At 44.2% G+C, this 19,500-nt stretch overlaps 1 protein-coding gene across 1 annotated transcript in view; it reads left to right on the forward strand.

Annotated features, from left to right (window-relative positions):
• LOC144798774 (monocarboxylate transporter 13-like) overlaps nt 1–19,500 on the forward strand; it is a 193,406-nt gene that overhangs the window by 69,531 nt on the left and 104,375 nt on the right. Inside the window, exon 2 of the mRNA XM_078669816.1 lies at nt 1,648–1,870. Coding sequence (XP_078525942.1) covers nt 1,648–1,870 — 223 coding nt within the window. The remainder of the gene's footprint in view (nt 1–1,647; nt 1,871–19,500) is intronic.

The raw sequence follows: 19,500 nt of genomic DNA on the forward strand, positions 1-19,500 counted from the left end.
CTCTGAGTATTTATTTGCTTAATAAATGTATTAACATTACATAACATAACACATCCAGTCAAACAGACATAAAGACACCACCATACCCATAAAACCACATACACACTGTCAGTCACCCATACAGCTACTCACACACCTACTCACCCATATACTCAATCCTACAACCATTAACTCACCCATACAGTTACTTACACATCCACTCACTTACTCATAGATACCAACTCATCTACTCACTCACCTATATAGTCACTAACACAAGCTCACACTCACCCATATGACCACTCTCAAATTCACTCACTCACAAATAAAGTCACTGAAATACACATTCACTCACCCATACAACAGTTATGTACCCACACGCTCATTCATACAGACACTCACACATCCCATCACTGATCTATACAGCCTCTGAAATACCCACTCACTCACCCATACACCGCTGACACACCCACTCACTCACCCAAACAGCCACACATAGAGTCACTCACTCACCCATACAGCCACTCCTACACCCACTCACACATGGATACACATAGTCACACAGACACTCACATGTGTTACCAAATAGTATCACTCTTTAGTAGTACACAAACTATACTCATTTAACTTTTGTAGTATTTTAGTTCATATCTTTAACACTCACAAACTTTTAGAAAACATGCACACTCACCGGATGATGCAATCAGGGATGTAATATGTGAGGTCATAAGCAGTGCATTGCGGGGGGTAAATTATAGTTAGCTCAGTTAACTGAAACTGCTTCATTTCTATGGTTTTGAATGAGTGAAATATGAGCCTAACTATAACGTCATGCATATGCCTTTACCATCCATGCCTTTACAACTACATTCATTGTAGAAGCATGGGTGGTAAAGACATATTCGATGTAAAACCCTACATTGCAGAGGTAATGCATGGTAACAGTACTTGTGTTGCAACCACCACGTTGTAAACCTAAGCCATGGGAACAGCTGTGTTGTTATTGATGTTTCCATTACCAAAGGGGCCAGGTTCTCCTTTACAAATCAGTTACCACCTCCTTTGAGGTGTTCAGTAACTGGTCAAATAATTTGTGAGCAGATTTGCAGTGGCAAACCCTTCATGCATTGCATATCATATCTTCATTTGGAGGATTCTTTTTTCTTTCTATCCTTCTCCAAAGCTGTCCTTATTTTCATCATTTATTCATAATTCTATCCATCCTTTCTTCATGTCCCCATCTATCTTTCTCTCAATGTCATCCAGCCATCATTTCTCAACCCTTCCACTTATCTCTGCATCGATCCACCCATCATTTGTTTCATCCAGCCCTCCATTAAATGTAATATCCATCTATCCATTCATCCATCTGTCCATCCATGCTTCCTTCCATTATTGCACATCGCCTCTTTCTTTTGTTCTCTCATGCTCCATTGGATCCCACATCCCTTATCCCATAGAACAATTATACTTTTTCCATTTCAGCAGCATTTATGAGATTCTATTTGGAGACTCAGGTCTATAATTAAAGTCAAAAGTACAGTAAATAACAAAGTGAATGTTTTAAGCCCTCTCTCTCCCTCAAGTTGCTTAAGTGGAGTGTTCATGATGTACCTGATTTAGGGTGCAGTTGTGATCTGACTGACATCTTTTCTTTCTTTAACGCAGGTCACACCCAGAGGTCGGATGGTGTCCCAGAGTACCTATACCCCTCCAGATGGGGGCTGGTGTTGGATGATTGTCCTGTCGGGGTTCATGATGAATGCACTGTGCTATGGTTTCATCCGCTCCATGGGAGTCTTCTTTGTGGAGTTTGTCCACACATTCCATAAACTGTCCAGTGAGGTGTCCTGGATCTCTTCCATTGCCTTCGCTGTTCAACAATTTGCAAGTGAGTGACATGATGGGTGAGGCAGTGATCGACCCCGAGAGGGCAGGTTGGTCAGTCAATAGCTAGAGCTCTAAGCACTAGTCTGTGGTTACTGTGTAGCCAGCTGAGCAAGGTATGGGGAGGGCCAGAGAACAGGGAGGGCAGGGTTTTGAGAAGCAGCTGCCTTGAGAGAGCAAGGCTCTTAGGGGGCATGTTTTTTTAAGGGAAAGAAGTTGAGAAGGAATGGCTCCAAGATAGCTCAGTACTGAGAGCGCATTTCTCTGAGATCGCGCAGCTTTGAGAAGGTATGGCTCTCTCAGAAGGCCTTTTCAGAATGCATGGCTTTGAGAGGATGCTGCACTAAAAGTGGACAGATCAGAGGGAGCAGGATGGTCAAAACTATGTCTGAATTGGTACCTGGATTCCCCCACTAGGGTGGGAGAGGGTTCTCTGGAGGAAGTTCATACACTAATCAAAAGCCAGATTAATCTGAGCTGTTCTTCTAGTTATGTCACTTGGATTCAGCCTGACCAGATTGCTCCTCAGTCTCATCTCCTGTCCTGATCATGCAGCTGTACCTCCTCAACTTGTCAAGATGGCGTTATCTTGCAGACTTGCATAGGTATTGCAAGATTACACTCCCAGGATTCAGTCTGGTGATGAGCTTCTGAGACTGTCTGGCTTGCTCTATATGCAGTTAATACAAATTTGTTTGGTCACATAAGACTGTTTCCTATTGAAGGGAAACTCATCAAAGTCCAGAGTATGCCTAAAATACTATGTTAATATAGGAAAGAGTGTAGTCTGTGCAGTGTGGTTTAGTACCCAGAGGAGCACACACCCATAAATTAATTAAAGGGAGGTAGGACCACTCAGGGTCAGATTCAACACAGAACCCAAGGGTGTCATGTCATCCTTGAAGTAAAGTACGTGTAGACCTTATCACTCGCCCAAAGGGCCCACTTACAACCCTCCACTGATGACAATACTGCACATATGAGCACCTGCCATTGTGGGGGTAGGAGAAATATGGACTTTACAACATGCCGCCAATCCTTCTTGTTTAGTAAGGACGTGGGGAAACCGCAATGATAATGTTGGTAGAGTTGCCTTCAAGGGGTTTTGTTTGAACAGACAGTTCTTTTCTCTGATTCTCCAGATTAGACAGTAATGAATACTATGGTCATCTATCTGTGGAACATCAAAACAATTATTTTCTATGGTTCTACAGATTCAACACCAATGAATGCTGTGGTCATCTATGTGCAAATCAACATGCTAGGCATTTAATGCACAAACAATTTGATCGAAAACAGAAAAACAAACATGGGGGTATCTTTAGAAAAGTATATTTTCTCTTTTTGAACGATTTAAAGGGTACATTCAACTCTTAGATTGATATCAAAATGCAAACAAATGAAAAAAGGTACATCCTATTTACACCTCAATTTCATAAGTCAAAATCCTCTCCTAATAAAATCAAATCATTGACTGATATTTTCACTAAATAAAACAGTCACTTGATGTAAATTAATACATAAGGAGTTGGATGATATAGTCGACGTTTCGGTCTTCTATCGTTCAAATCCTTTAGACCATCTTCAGGACAAATATAGTCCGCATTATAACAATGACCCTTCCAGAAATTCAAACATTCAAGCCTCGGCACTGCCGCTGAAACGTCCAATGGTGGTACGTCCAATTTATACTCTGTTATCTTCAATTCTCAGTCCATTCAGAATATGGTCTTCAATTGGTCTCTTTTGAGGCCTGTTGTCATCCTAGTAGTTTTGAGTCAATTTGCTTAGTACAGCTGATACAGATCCTGGCGGTAATCCTCTCAGTCTGAACTCCTTCTTGGGTAGCTCCAGTGAGGTAATCAAGAATTGCATCAATAATGCCCACCTCAACACTTAACTGCAGGGCACAGCCCAGGTACCAGGGCACCTCTGAAACCTCCACCATCCAAACAACACAAGAAGGTGGGCCTCGCCGCCCTGGGCTGCAAATGCCATCAGACCTGGAAAACAAATGCCATTATATAGGGCACATTGCCAGTGAAGCATTACTTGCTGAAATAATCCAAAACCACCGAGGAAGAAAAGGGCAAAACTCTTGCCATGTGCACCATGATTTCCTTTCCCAGCCCTGAGGCGAAAAAAGCCGGGAGCTGGTGGTACGAGTGCTCACTTGCTAAATTGATTCTAAAACTGCTTTTTTAAAACTCTTGTGTGGTGTCACTTACTTTGTTGTCCTGAATCAAAGCGCCACTGTTACAATCTTTTTCAGCGCACAGCCGATCTTAACGCTGTCGCGCTTTGCATCCTTGAGCGGCCGCCATCAGCCCAGGCGTGCACGCTGACCACGCCCCCTTTAGGCCACGCCCCCCCGACTTGCATATATAAACGCTGAGAACTAGAGTCTGTCAGATTTCCTTTCCCAGCCTTGAGGCGAAAAGCCGGGAGCTGGTGGTACGAGTGCTCACTTGCTAAATTGATTCTAAAACTGCTTTTTTAAAACTCTTGTGTGGTGTCACTTACTTTGTTGTCCTGAATCAAAGCGCCACTGTTACAATCTTTTTCAGCGCACAGCCGATCTTACCGCTGTCGCGCTTTGCATCCTTGAGCGGCCGCCATCAGCCCAGGCGTGCGCGCTGACCACGCCCCTTTTAGGCCACGCCCCCCCGACTTGCATATATAAACGCTGAGAACTAGCGTCTGTCAGATTTCCTTTCCCAGCCCTGAGGCGAAAAGCCGGGAGCTGGTGGTACGAGTGCTCACTTGCTAAATTGATTCTAAAACTGCTTTTTTAAAACTCTTGTGTGGTGTCACTTACTTTGTTGTCCTGAATCAAAGCGCCACTGTTACAATCTTTTTCAGCGCACAGCCGATCTTAACGCTGTCGCGCTTTGCATCCTTGAGCGGCCGCCATCACCCCAGGCGTGCGCGCTGACCACGCCCCCTTTAGGCCACACCCCCCGACTTGCATATATAAACGCTGAGAACTAGCGTCTGTCAGATTTCCTTTCCCAGCCCTGAGGCGAAAAGCCGGGAGCTGGTGGTACGAGTGCTCACTTGCTAAATTGATTCTAAAACTGCTTTTTTAAAACTCTTGTGTGGTGTCACTTACTTTGTTGTCCTGAATCAAAGCGCCACTGTTACAATCTTTTTCAGCGCACAGCCGATCTTAACGCTGTCGCGCTTTGCATCCTTGAGCGGCCGCCATCAGCCCAGGCGTGCGCGCTGACCACGCCCCCTTTAGGCCACGCCCCCCTCTCTGTTAGAAATGTGCATGCACAGGAAGCGCAGCGGACGAGCGGGAGCGCCGTTTGCGCGCCGAAGGCGCGCCTAAGGCAAGCCCGTCTGCGCCCGTCCGCGCCAAGGCCGCGACTAGCGCAGGAAACCCTGCCCAAATCTCCACGCGTATCAGTTACTCTTCCAGCGACCTCCACCGACTACGCGGTAAGAACAGCTGTTCCTGCCAACTAGATCTGGCGGACCTCGCTGGCCCGTTCCACTGTAATATCTGCCGATGGTCTCCCATCTCAAACCCAGTCCTTTCACCCCCCTCCACTCCCCTCCCCAAGACTTACGCGACACACTTTAAAGGTGGACTGATAAATGCACGCTCTATGTGTAAACATAGCCAAGACGTAAGAGACCTTATCCTCGACTCAGACCTCGACTGCCTCCTGATAACTGAAACCTGGCTCACAGAAAATAGCAATCCGGAACTAGCTATTGCCCTCCCCCAGGGATTTTCCATCTTCAGACACGACAGACCGAAAGGGAGAGGCGGAGGAGTTGCATTAATACTAAAAAACAGTTTTACCTGTCATACCTTCAACCTTGACCCCCTAAAAGACACTGAAGGTCTCGGTTTTTCAATCAAACTTAATGACTCCTCATCCTTCTCAGGAGGACTTATTTACCGGCCACCTGGCAACCCCTCCAGATTCCTAGACACGCTGAGCGACACTTTGGGTCATCTCTTGCTTAGATACCCTCACTTTACCCTGCTTGGGGATTTTAACCTTCACCTCGAATCCAAGTCTGACCAACAGGCCATAAACTTTTTACAGACCCTAGAAATGTTTAACCTGCAGCAAAATGTGACTCTGCCCACCCACGCCCTTGGACATACACTCGACGGTGTGTGTTCCAACCTTCCCTCTCTCAAAACCCTACCCCCTGTCCCTCAAATTTGGATGGATCACTGCCTGATCCCTTTCCATATTAAAACTTCTCGCTCACCTACGTCCAGCAAATCCAACTCACATCCTGACAATTCCGTCAACTGGAAAAAGATGCAAGAAGCCTTCGAACTCGACCCTATTTCTCAATCTCATATCCCCATTTTCACCGGAGAAGTCGAACACGACGCTAATCTCTTCCACAGATGGATCGCTCAGGAAGTCAGTGCACGGGCCCCCCCTAATCGGCCCCGAAGGTCTGACAAAAAACCCAAATTTAATGCCCCATGGTTTACACCTGACGTAGCCACATCACATCTCTCCTGTAGAAAGGCCAAACGTAAGTGGCGTAGAACGTATGATAACGCTGATCGACTATCATACATTCAACTAAGGAAAAGTTACCACTCCAACATAAAATCTGCTAATAAAACTTTTTACATCAAAGCTATCAGTGACTCCAACCAGAAACAAAAAACACTCTTCTCCATAGTGAAATCGTTCACCCAGCCCAAATCCTTACAAACGGAAATACCCCCATCCCAAGACCTATGCAATAAAATAGCTGACTATTTTGAGGAAAAAATTGACGCCATTCAAATAAACTTTCCCCCTCCTCAAGCTAGCCAAATCTCACGAAATCAGCCTCATAATGCACCCCTTGGGTTTACTCTAAAAAATTTCTCGCTGGTTACCCCAGAACAAACCAGAGAAGTCATCTTGGCATGCAAATCCGGGTCGCCCTCTGACCCCTGTCCCCCCAAAATTCTCCACCAACTCATCGAGGTGGTAAACCCCATAATCAACAACATTGTCAACTCCTCTCTGCGCACGGGCTTCGTCCCTCGCCTGTGGAAACAGGGAATAGTTAAACCCCTGACGAAGAAAGCCAACAAACCCCCGTCAGATCTTACCAACCTTCGGCCAATCTCACTCCTCCCAGCTTTAGGAAAAATCACAGAACAATTGGTATACAGGGAACTCAAACAATATCTTGAAGCCCACAACATACTTCATCCGCAACAATCTGGCTTTCGCCCCAATCACTCCACCAAAACGGCACTGATCGAGCTCACTGACTCGATTAAAATGTTCCAAGACCAGAAAAGGAACGTTGTCCTCATCCTCCTAGACCTTACCGCGGCGTTCGACACCATTTCACATACCATCCTGATCAGCAGATTGGTAGATATAAGGATCTCCGATGTGGCCCTAGCCTGGATAAAATCCTTTCTAACCGAAAGATCCCAAACCATCGCTCTCGGGCCCTTCCACTCCAAAGAGAAGAGAGTTCCCTCAGGGGTACCCCAGGGCTCTATCTTAAGCCCTCTCCTCTTCAATGTCTACCTCATCCCCCTCATATCCCTCACTGAGTCCTTCGGCATACCTGTAACATTGTATGCCGATGACACCCAACTCATCGTACCCTTGGAAAAAAACTCCACCCATGTAGAGCTGAACCTCAAAAACTGCTTAAAAGCTGTCTTCCAATGGATGGACTTAAACCACCTTAAATGCAACTCTGGCAAAACGGAGATCCTCCCCATGGGAAAAAATACCACCTTCTGCCCAGCTCTCTGGTGGCCAGAAAACTCTGCTGCCCCGCCCAAGACCGTAACCACTGCAAGGAACCTCGGCATCCTGTTTGACTCCGATCTATCTTTTGACCATCACGTCAGAAGCGTAGCGGGCCGATGTTTCGGAATCATTAAGTCCCTGAAAAAATTCTTCGACTTCCTACCGCTTGACTCCAGGAAAACGGTAGCAGTAGCTCTAATAATCTCACGCTTGGATTACTGCAATGGTCTCCTTGCTGGAGCCAAAAAGGCCACACTCAACAAACTTCAAAGTGTTCTTCACACCGCAGCCCGACTTGTCTTGAAGTTGCCCAGAAAATCGTCCATCTCCGCCGCTTTAAGATCTCTTCACTGGCTTCCCCTCCACAAGAGAATATTTTTCAAAATGCTGCTTGTCGCCTTCCGGGCCTTCAATGGCTCCGGCCCACGATACCTTACCAAACGTTTCCCCCACTACAACCCATCCAGATCTCTGCGCTCCTCACATGACAACCTCATCCTCCCTGCCAAATTCAATCTGAAGACGAAAGGTGGCAAAACCTTACACCACTTGGCCTCCAAAGCCTGGAATCTCTTGCCCAAAACTCTGAGATTCGAAAGCCATGAAAAACCCTTCAGAAAAGCGCTCAAAACCTGGATCTATAGCCTTAAGGATGACTACATCAAAGCCGCCATATAACTCTTCTCCCCTCAGAATTTGATCTGATCCTCTACCAGGAAATTCTAGCGCCAAGATGCTCCTTCCGGAGTGACCGTTGCGCTCTACAAATACCCCCACAAATTCCACCAGGGAAAGCTGAACACATACAAAACAGGACAAACAGACAGAAATGTGGTGAAGGTCATGAAAGTAAACCAATAATCCAGCTCACCATATATTTAACTGGCTGCCAGGCACCTGATTATGGTGACAAAGTGTGAAAAAATACAAGAGTCCAAGTGCCTACTCAAAAGCAGATATATTATATATCAATGGGGATACCCAATAGGTTAAAAGACCTGGGTTGAGTATACGGTACAATACAGTGGGTGGTCTAGTAGCACACTATGCTTAGCGAATAATAAACAATTTTGCAAGCATTCACCAATAGGAATTCTAGAAGTCGCTGTTTGCAATTCCATGCATTTTATTTGCATTTGTCAGTTGGCAACGCAGTTGCTCTTTCATTTCAAAATTATTATCAACATTTGTAAAAGGGGGTTGGGGTTGGGCGTAAAGTCAAGATCTGGTATTAAAAGAGGTAAATCATACTAATTATCAATGAAAAACGGAAACGCTTAGAAATATCAGGACACCACAGCGCTTGATACTCGTGCCCATATCTAACCAACAGGATGGCAACTGACTCATAAGTCGGCCCTAAGTTGGACTTGATAAATTCAAGCTCCCATCATTCACGGCAGCCGTTTTTCATTGATAATTAGTATGATTTACCTCTTAAAAACCAGATCTTGACTACATGGCCAACCCCAGCCCCCTTTTTTAATTCGCCTGTTTTTTTATCTATTTCTTTCAGGGTTATACTGTCCTGCATTGGTGTTCCGTATGTCGATTCAAGGCTGTACGCCTACCCGTTGACTGAGTAAGTGGCATTTTTGCACGGGGCTCTCTACATTGGTGTATCTCTCATGTAACTGGATACATTAGTGTTCTCTCTGTCCTTTAGGAGCTCGGCTGAGCCCAGTACTGCCGAAACTCTTCCAGTGTACAGGAAACACACTGGATGATTAATTTCTAGGTAATTCTCAATACCCCTTGCATCCCTTTTCGTCCATTCACTTTCCCTGAAACCCTTGGGGTTCTTTTAACATTTTCCATCATTTGTTTTTTTTAGGTGCTTTCCACACTCACAGTCCTAAGGAAGACCCCAACCTAAGGTTCAACTCACCCAGTGTATCCATTCGGGGTCGAAACGTCGACTTTCCATGCAACTCACAAGTTAGGACAACTCTAAACTAACGGGATAGTGTCCATGAATTGCTATGTGTATTCTCTGGAAGATTTGACCCTTCACTAAGGCCGGACTAGTACCAATATGTGATATTGACATATATATGTCACAGTACCCTGTCCTTGTCCTTAAACCCCCACCACTCAATCACTATCACCATCCTTCCATCCACCCCCCGCCCATCCTGAGCACCTTTCATTTTCATTTTTTACAAATGTTGATTATAATTTTGAAATGAAAGAGCAAATGCGTTGCCAACTGACAAATGCAAATAAAATGCATGAAATTGCAAACAGCGACTTCTAGATTTCCTATTGGTGAATGCTTGCAAAATTGTTTATTAGCCTCTAAATATAGTGTATTCAAAAGCAGAGGCAACTGTGATATCCAACATGCCAGTGAGCCATCTACTCACCCACCAAGATCTACCATGGCACCAAGGCATAGCTGATAACATTTAAAATGTCACCAGAAACCTAGGCAAAGCCCCAGGTAGAGCTGTCTCCATCCCCCCAAGGCAGACATGAGACAGCCCCATCACCATGTTCCTAGCATGTCACAGTCTCTGTTAGGACTCTCCTGCCTTTCAGTGAACTCACAGGCCTTGCATCAGCAGCACCAAGATGGAGAAAATGGCTGAGCAGACTTGATGATTACTTTCAAGCTACCCATGAGAAGGAAGGCCTTGTGAATTGATCCCTACACCTGTACATGGCAGGGGAGGATGTTTTAAAGCTTTTACAGAACCTCCTTAAAGAGGAAATAAACATGTATATGACAGGGCAGTATCTGCCATGGATGCTCATTTCCACTTACAACTTAATCCAGACTATTTGAGATTCAAATAATGCCAATCTTGGCAGAGGGAGTAGAATCAATTGACTGCTTCTATGCATTCATTTGTGAAATGAGTGCATAGAAGCCTCAACACCAAGTAAAGACAGGAATAGTTGATGCCACCCGTGGGGGGGGAGCGGGTTAGGGGGAAAGTTTTACCTAGCCTGCGACAGTGATGCCAAAGAAAACTAAACCTAATGCAGGCACTGTGGTGCCAAACCTCACCTGATTCATCTGTGCCCAACTCTGCTGTGTCCTGCACAAGAAAAAACATGGTCAAATTGTGGAAAGTCTAACCACTTTGCTAAGGACCTATTTGGTGCCAGCCAGCAGCCCAGTCGATATTATTCCTACCTTGGACCCATACCTGCATTATAAAAAGTGCACACATTTGACATGGATGTCTTTGCCTAGATTATTCTGACATCAGGGGTTATTAATTATTATTTTGTGTGGCCAGGTAGTTTTGATACGGAAAAACTGTGAAACCGTGATTGTATAATACTAATGTGAATATTTTGTTTATTATCATTCTGAATTTTTCTTTTTCTTTATTCACTGTACACACTCTGATCACTTTCTTTTTGCACGCTCCTTTGGGCAACCTTCTACTCCAAATCAATGAGAAACCCTGTGGATTATCAATTATTTGACCAGAGACAATGAATTAAATATTGTACTCTTCTTTGATGTACTGTTGTTGTAGTGATATTTTTTTTCTTTGAAGTAACTTAGTTCATATATGTGTTGGAGCGGATTCAATAGGAACGCCCATGAACGAATAACTGTATGAATATGGACTGCTTGGTTCAGATCATAAAGAAATAGGTTCTGGACCACTGTTTATTTTTATCGCAATATACCCAGGTCAGTATCCTTTGGGTTGCCCCATTTCATTAATGGTTAGCAGCCCAGTCCCAGCACACCATCTACCAGAGGTCATAGTCCTAGGCAGAGACATTATCAGCATCGACAGCCGAAGATGATCTAAAGGGGAAGACAAAGAAGCATTTCTCATCTCATATGCAAACAGGTCTGCAAAGTGAAGAAATTCTTAGCATAAATGCACAGGGTGAATAGAAGGACTTTCAGTTATAGTTCTTATGGATTCACATGCCTCATTCAAAGAAATAGACAAAATCCAGCATATGTAATTTAACCTTAGGCTACGGCTAGTACCCATCAAGACAAGAATATTCGCCTATAGAATGCTAATTCCAATTTCCCTAGCTGGCACGTTCACAAAATGATCTACCGCACAGACTCAACAGATGAAGCTAAACTTCAAATATAACAGACAAGGAATCGGGATGCTCAGCAGCTGAAATATGTCTAAAGATTTAGGGATTATTTTCTTCACCTGAAGCCTCAAAGGATGCAATGTTAACAACATCCTTAGAGAATTTGCCAATCTCTTTGAAGGACTTGCCAGCTTAGGAATTACACAAATCAAAATGAATATAGATAAGCCCAATAAACTAATTGCCTTGGTGCAATGAAGAGTCTGGGCCCGATTCACAGAATTAACTTGAGACAAAATCGTAAACGTACTACTTTTGGTATTCATAGAATGCACTTACTGCTTTTGGTATTCACAGAATGGATTTACGACTACTAACTTTACTTCTGCACTCAGGCCGGAGATTCCAGCCCAAAGGCGGAGATTTCGGCCATGGCTAAATCTCTGCTACCGGCCGGAATCCCCACTTCTGAGCCGGAAGCTCCGCCTCCGGGTCAGAAGCTCCGGCCTGAGTGCGGATGTAAAGTTAGTAGTCGTAAATCCATTCTGTGAATAACCACAGGTACCACAGGTATCACAAAGTGACAAAGGACACCAAGCCAGTCTTCCATAAAAGCTGACATTCCAAATATAAAAATATGCATCTGGAACATAAACGGTCTGACCAGTAAGCTAGACGACCCAGAAACACTAAACTACCTAAAATCATTCAACCTGATTTTACTCCAAGAAACCTGGGAGGAAAAAGAGTTCTCTCTTCAAGGATACTCAACTCAAATCCATCCAGCCATTAGAAACTCGTCTTACGGTCGCAGCTCAGGAGGCCTGGCATCGCTTGCTTCAATACCCACCATAGGAAAAATGGAAGTAATAAAGACAAAAATTACACCTTCAAGCACCATACAGGCAATAGTAATAACAATTGAATAAAACCAGGTTGCCCAACAACTGCACATAATAAACATATACTTAAATCCCAAGCATAGATCAAAAGGCGCAAGCGATTTGGTCACCGAGGTGGCAAGACTGATGGAAGAAAGGGAAATAGAGAACTTACTCTTGGCAGGTGATTTTAACCTTCAACTCTTCGGAGCTAAATCAGAAGACGAAATAGTACAGGACCATAACATCGCTTGGGGAATTCCTAATCAAGTCTCAGTCACTCCTAATAAGCAAACAAGATGCTCAAGTCAGCTATTAAGAGACCTAGAGCAGTTAAACTTGAGGGTATTAAATAGTCGATTTGTACACACCCCCAGCACGTACGTACTTTTCCTCAACTACCTCGTCGCACATCGATTTCACCCTCGTAACAATCCCTCTGTTCGACATTATCCGCTCATTCAAGATCGGTGTAAGCGGTCAAAGCGACCACCAACCACAGGAAGTGGAACTACATGTCACCAGAGGGAACGACTTGGAAGAAAGAAAAACTGCTGGCACGGAGCACACCACCAACTTCAGACGATAAGTGACAAGACTAACAAAGTAGAAGATCTTACAATCAACGCAAGAACGATTCTGCACCGGAAAGTACTATGCGGGCCTCCTCCTGGAGGGCCTAACATTTGGGCAACCCTAAAACACATCATCCCCGTCAACCAAACCGGATTCCGCAGAGGACAGGGCACAAATGTAAACATCATGGCGTTAACCCTACTGACAGACGCTGCCAAGATAACCAAGAGTTCACTATTTCTATGCTTTATAGATTACAGTGCAGCGTTTGACCATGTTGACCGAAGCAAACTCTGGCTGAAACTCGATAAGTGGGGGATACCGGAGCTGCTCCTGAAGCAGCTGATACTACTCCATACCAACACCTGGGTCAAGATCAAACTTGGTAGCAGGACAAACCTTTCCAGGCAAATTAACACCACCAAAGGTCTAAAGCAAGGATGCGTCCTTGCCCCCATGTTGTTTAACCATTTCCTCGCAGACTTGCCTGGAGAATTGGACAAAACTAACTCACACGCGCCACGGCTGGGAGACATCTCGCTATCAAACCTCCTTTACGCTGATGACTTGGTCTTAATTAGCCGGTCCCCAATTGGACTGCAACATATCTTGGACACTACTAATCAATTTTCAATAAACAACGCTTTGAAGATTAACTTAAAAAAAACTAAAGTTATGTCAGTGAATTACAACAAATTAAAAAACTGGCATGGTGCCTGGACGGACAGAGGTTGGACCGAGTCACCAACTATAAATACCTTGCCCTATTATTCGACAGCAGAGGCTCGTTCAAACCACAGCTAGAGGCTATAGCACGGAAGGGTACTACTTTCCATTTCTCAATGAAGCCGTTAAAGAAAGTGCTTCCTGATCGATCATTTGACCCCCTCCTACAGGTGATTAGAGCACGCCTACAGCCAATGCTTCCATACGGAAGTGAACCCATGCAAGGGAAAGACACTAATGCTCTAGACAAAATAATCAGCAGAGCATATAGGGCAATCTTCCGTCTGCCAAACTATGTGTCTCCTGCCCAAATCCGTCTCAAATTCGGCATCCAAAAACAAATGGTGGAGAGAAGAGGCACCTACATAAAATGCTGGTGCTAAATCAAAGGCGCGGAACAAGGAACCCTAAACGCTCATTTATGGACAGAATTTTCAATACGATCAAACTCACCCGCTAAGAAATACCTTTTAAACTCACTGGAACATCTGGATTTAACTAGCCTTTCGGAGTCATCAACTGACAATAATAGTTTCAAAAAGGTGGTAACAAAAGTCACTAAACTGATATCATCTATTGAAGATAAAGAAACCCTGGCCAAGAGGGCACATGGATGGGCCGTGCTGAAAGATTACAACGCCTTGAAACCGCAGGAACATCTGAAAATGGGTCTCACGCTGAAGACAAAAGAAACATTTCTAAACCTGCGTTTCGGAATTCTACCTATTCTACCTCACTTGGCACCATGGAAAAGTAGGCCAGACGATCATCTTTGCCGTCTTTGCAAATCAGGGAATGAGGATTTAATACATATAATCTGCATCTGCCCTAACCTGATAGACATAAGGCGCGCCCTAGCTTCGACCACTTTGGAATCAAAAAGGTATCCCAAGCTGCATGGAAAGTTGTGATGAAATGCTTCAAACCTGAAGAGGTCCAGCTAAACTGTAGACTGACAAAGTTTTTTGACATTGTGTCAACAAGACTTACGAACCAACCACATGGCGTACTGACTAACAGCATGTAACAACTTGCTAACCAAGAAATAGTCTGCCAAGGTCCCGCCAAGTCAAAGCACGCACCAGCACATTGAGTCACACTTTTAACTTTATATGCAGATTACAGATATTGCAATCGAGAATGATGACTTAATATGGTTTTAAACACCTTTTTCCTTTACCAAAATAAGTTTATAACGATTTTAACGATGTACGTTCTATATTGTGAATTTTAATTAACTGTACAATAAAGTAATTCGAATACATTCTGTGAATACCAAAAGTAGTAAGTGCATTCTGTGAATACCAAAAGTAGTAAGTGCATTCTGTGAATACCAAAAGTAATAAGCTTAGGAGTTTGTCTTAAGTTAGTTCTGTAAATCGGGCCCTCTGGTTCCACCTAAGTTTCCTGGTGGAGCTGGAATTGGAAAAACTGGAAACATTAGATGTTATTGATGAGTCTCTGGTCCAACCCGAAGGATGTCATGCATAGTGGCTACTTCAAAACAAAAGCAGCCTGGAGACAACAGAATATTTATGGACATGAGGCTAGGCAACAATGTAATAAAAAGAGAACCTCATATTATGCATATAATTTATGACATACTAGTCAACTCAATGGAGCCCAGAGCTGTTCTAAATTAGACCTTCACTCAGGATACCATCAACTGCTTCTCGATGATGATAGAACCTATATAATGATCCTATACACTTATGTAGAACTCAGAAGGTACAAAAGTTTAAACACTGATATATCTTTGGCAGCAGAAATATTCAATCAAGCAATTTATGAGACCCTCTGAGGACTAGATGACATCATAAACATCAGTAACATTATTCTGATATTTGGCTAAAGCATTAGGGGCTGCCCTCCAAAGACTGTCTAGATGTGGTCTTATGTTTTAAAGACAAGTTTCAGTTTTTTGGCTATGCATTTTCACAAAAACGCATCAGCATCAAGCCCAAGAAATCAGAAGATATCAAGAATGCACTGCCCCCTCAAATGCTTCAAAGAGCTGCAGCTTCCTTGCCATGTGCCAATGCAAATTAAGGTAGCCAATTTACACTAAACTTGGCAACCCTAACTAAACCACTTAATGCCCCCCCTCTAAAGCACAGGCCACATAAGAGTAGTCAGGCAAACACCAAATTGCATTTCATAGCGTTAAAGCTGCATTATTCCATGACACCACAATGAAATGTTTTGACTCTCAAAAAGAGACTGAACTGGTAGTCAAAACAAGTCCAGTGGGCCTAGGTGCAAGACAAGGGCACCCATTGTATTCCATTCATAAGCAAGACTGTTACTGAGAACAAGATACAGTGTTCACAAATTGAAAGGGAGATACTGGTGATTAAGTGGGCATGCATACACTTTCACCTATACCTGGGCGATCACTCCTCACTCAGCCATACATAGAGAAGTGGGCGCCACAGCTACTTAAAGATCAATTCAATATAGCATACCGACCCATAATTGACAATGCAGACACCCTGTAGAACACATTAAAAAGACAAACTAACAAGGAAGAGGACATCGACCTGGTGGTTCAGTCAGCAAGCCATATAGTGACATCGCTGGAGGACACCCTACATTACAGAAGGAGTGATAAGCACCTACATCTGGCATGCAGCATACTCAGGGTCCATTCAAGGAAGAAAATCCTTTCTGGCATGAACATCTGAGACATAGCTAGTCAACTCATAGCTCATTTACAGCAGTGTAGTGAATACGGAAAGAACTAAACTAAGGGTTAGTGCTAAGAGGACATGAATGGTAATCCCTAGATCATTCCAAGATATAGTGAACCATCCCTGTATCAAGTGATGTGGGTAAGATATGTAAGTGGATGTCTGAGGTTTAGATCATGACCTCCCTATTTTCATACAGGGAGATGTACAACTCACATTTGGGATTATGGTGAGATAGTAAGTTTTTTTACAAAGGGGGTTTCTCTGTGTTTTTTAGACTAGAAACAAAAATTATATTGTATCTTTCAAGAAAGTTTGCTCTCAGTGAAAAAAGAACAGGTAAGATTAATAGAGCCCAGCCTAAGACTGTGGTAGTTGTTACTGATAAAAGTTTCTGGTTTGGCAGTCAAGGGTTTACCTAAGGTTTTGCAGTATTTAGAGTGTTAGTACATGCATCTCATGGCCTGAGCTTATATGAAGCTCTCTTTTTTGGGTCTGTGGGCATAATAGGGTGATGGATAAAAAAGAAAGACTTTTGATCTAAAGAAGCATATTCATATATGCAGCCTTGCAGCATCACCGAGTACCGAGCCAAACGTGGAAGAAAGATACCATTTATTTATTTTATTTATTTATTTTCTTATATAGCGCAAGGAGTCGACCCCCGTAGGGGTATCTCCGCGCTTGTGCTTCTACCTAAAGGCCCAATCAGAATGTTTTGCGCTGTGAAGTGGCTGATCTTTTAGGATGTAGAAAATAGATGAGTTTTTAGAGACTTCCTAAAGGACTGAAGGTTAGTAATTTGTTTCAGAGTGGGAGGGAGTGAGTTCCAGAGAATAGGGCCTTCATAAAAGAGGGCTCGACCTCCTTGACTAGCTCTCTTGACTCTAGGAACCTGGAGTAGCTGCTGACTACTAGAACGCAGAGAGCGACCTGGGTGGTAGAGGTTGAATTTTTCGGTCAGATATTTGGGGCCAGTGCCAAACAAAAAACTATGTATGGTGCAGCAGATTTTAAATTTGACACGTTGCCTAATCGGCAGCCAGTGGAGTTTGGTCAGAAGGGGACGTGATGGGGTCCTAGGTTGGGTATTGAGAACAAGTCTCGCCACAGTATTCTGCACCTCTTGCAATTTATTTAGTTGTTCCTCATTGGCCGAGATGTACAGGCCATTACAATAGTCAAGTTTACTGATCACTAAGGTCTGAACCAGTGTCTTCTTATAGTTGTCAGGCAGGAAAGGGAAAACTCGACGCAAAAGTCCGATGACACGGAAGCAGGATCCAGCAACTTGGTTAGTGTGTTCTTTCAACAGGAGTGCCTGGTCTAACCGTACTCCCAGGTTTTTTACAGACTGTTTCGGGTTAGGTGTGGGTCCAAGATCTGAGGGCCACCATTCTGGAGACCACAGAAGAGTGGCCTCTCCGAACAGCATGACCTCAGTCTTGCCTACATTGCACTGGAGGCAATTTGAGGCCATCCAGTCCGACACTGCCCTCATACCGTCCGCAAAAGATTTTTGTAATGCGGGGGTGAGGGTCAGGGAACAAAAGTTGGGTGTCGTCTGCGTATGAAATCGGGGTGAACCCGTATGCTCTTACAATGTCTGCCAAGGGGGCCACATACACATTGAATAGTGTCGGGCTTAGGCATGAGCCCTGTGGCACTCCCTTGGTGAGCTCCCTTGAGATGGAATAGTGGGAGCCCAATCTGACACCTTGCAGACGACCTGAGAGAAAGCTCTCCAACCAGGACAAAGCCATGCCTCCTATGCCCACCTCTCTCAAACGCCCGAGAAGTATCTCATGTGACACTGTGTCGAAGGCAGTGGATAGGTCCAACAGCACCAGAATCATGGAGCCCCCACCATCCAGTGACATCCTGATGTTATCGGTCACTGAAAGGAGGGCAGATTCGGTGCTGTGGTGCGGTCTAAACCCAGATTGAGAGTGGTCTAGACCCTCCACTGTCTCGACAAAGTTAGAGAGATGGGTGTTCACATGCCTCTCGGTCATTTTGCTAAGGTATGGCAAGAGAGAGATGGGTCGGAGGTTTGAGAGATCAGTCCATGGAAGTGCTGCGTTCTTACGAATGAGGTTCACCACCGCCTTCTTCCACTCCATAGGTACCTGTCCTTCCTTTAAGGGAAGATTTATGACTGATTGAATTTGAGGTCCAAGCAGGGCGCCCAGGGAGGCGACCATTTTTGCAGGTAGAAAATCATCAGGGGAGCCTGATTTTATGTGGCTGATGAGGAGGAGTAGGTCTGAATCACTAACTGGCGGGAAGGTCATAAGTGAATTGTGTCCACATGCGGGCGGATAAGGGGGAGTTAGGATATTGTTCGTTTGACTGGAGGCCTTCATTATTTTATCATAAATCAGGTTGATCTTATTTTCGAAGAACAAGGAAATGTTGTCGAAATGAGGACTGGGAGAAGTCATCTGGGCTTACGCAGGCCTCTGGTTTAGTGAAAGCCTGTAAGATTTTGAATAGTTCCTTAGAGGAGTTGCCTGCCTCTGCGAGTTGCTGCGTAAGACTGTTCTTTCTGGCCAGCTTTATGTTTTTATAATATTTTGTTCGGGCGTCTTGATATATTTTCTTATTTTCCTCTGTTCGGGCTTTCCTCCATAGTTTTTCTACCCTTCTACATCCCTGTTTCTCTGTTCTTAGTGCTTCAGTGTACCATATTTCTTGTTTGGAGGAGGGGTATTGTTTGTGCAGTTTTAGAGGGGCTAGTGTGTCAATTGCTTCTCTAAGCGAATAATTGAGTTTAGACAATGCGGACTCCACATTATCCATGTCAGTTACAGTTGGCTGTTTCCACACCCTATGCATCACTTCCGCCGTAACTTTATGCCACTGACGGCGCCATATTGGCGGGAGAGTATTTATTTGTTGGGGTTTATTCATGCCCAGCAGAGAGAATTCCACTAAGAAGTGGTCAGACCAGTTAATCTGAGCAGTAGGTTGACATCG

The sequence above is a fragment of the Lissotriton helveticus genome, chromosome 12 (assembly GCF_964261635.1).
Source record: "Lissotriton helveticus chromosome 12, aLisHel1.1, whole genome shotgun sequence".
Lineage (NCBI taxonomy): Eukaryota > Metazoa > Chordata > Amphibia > Caudata > Salamandridae > Lissotriton > Lissotriton helveticus.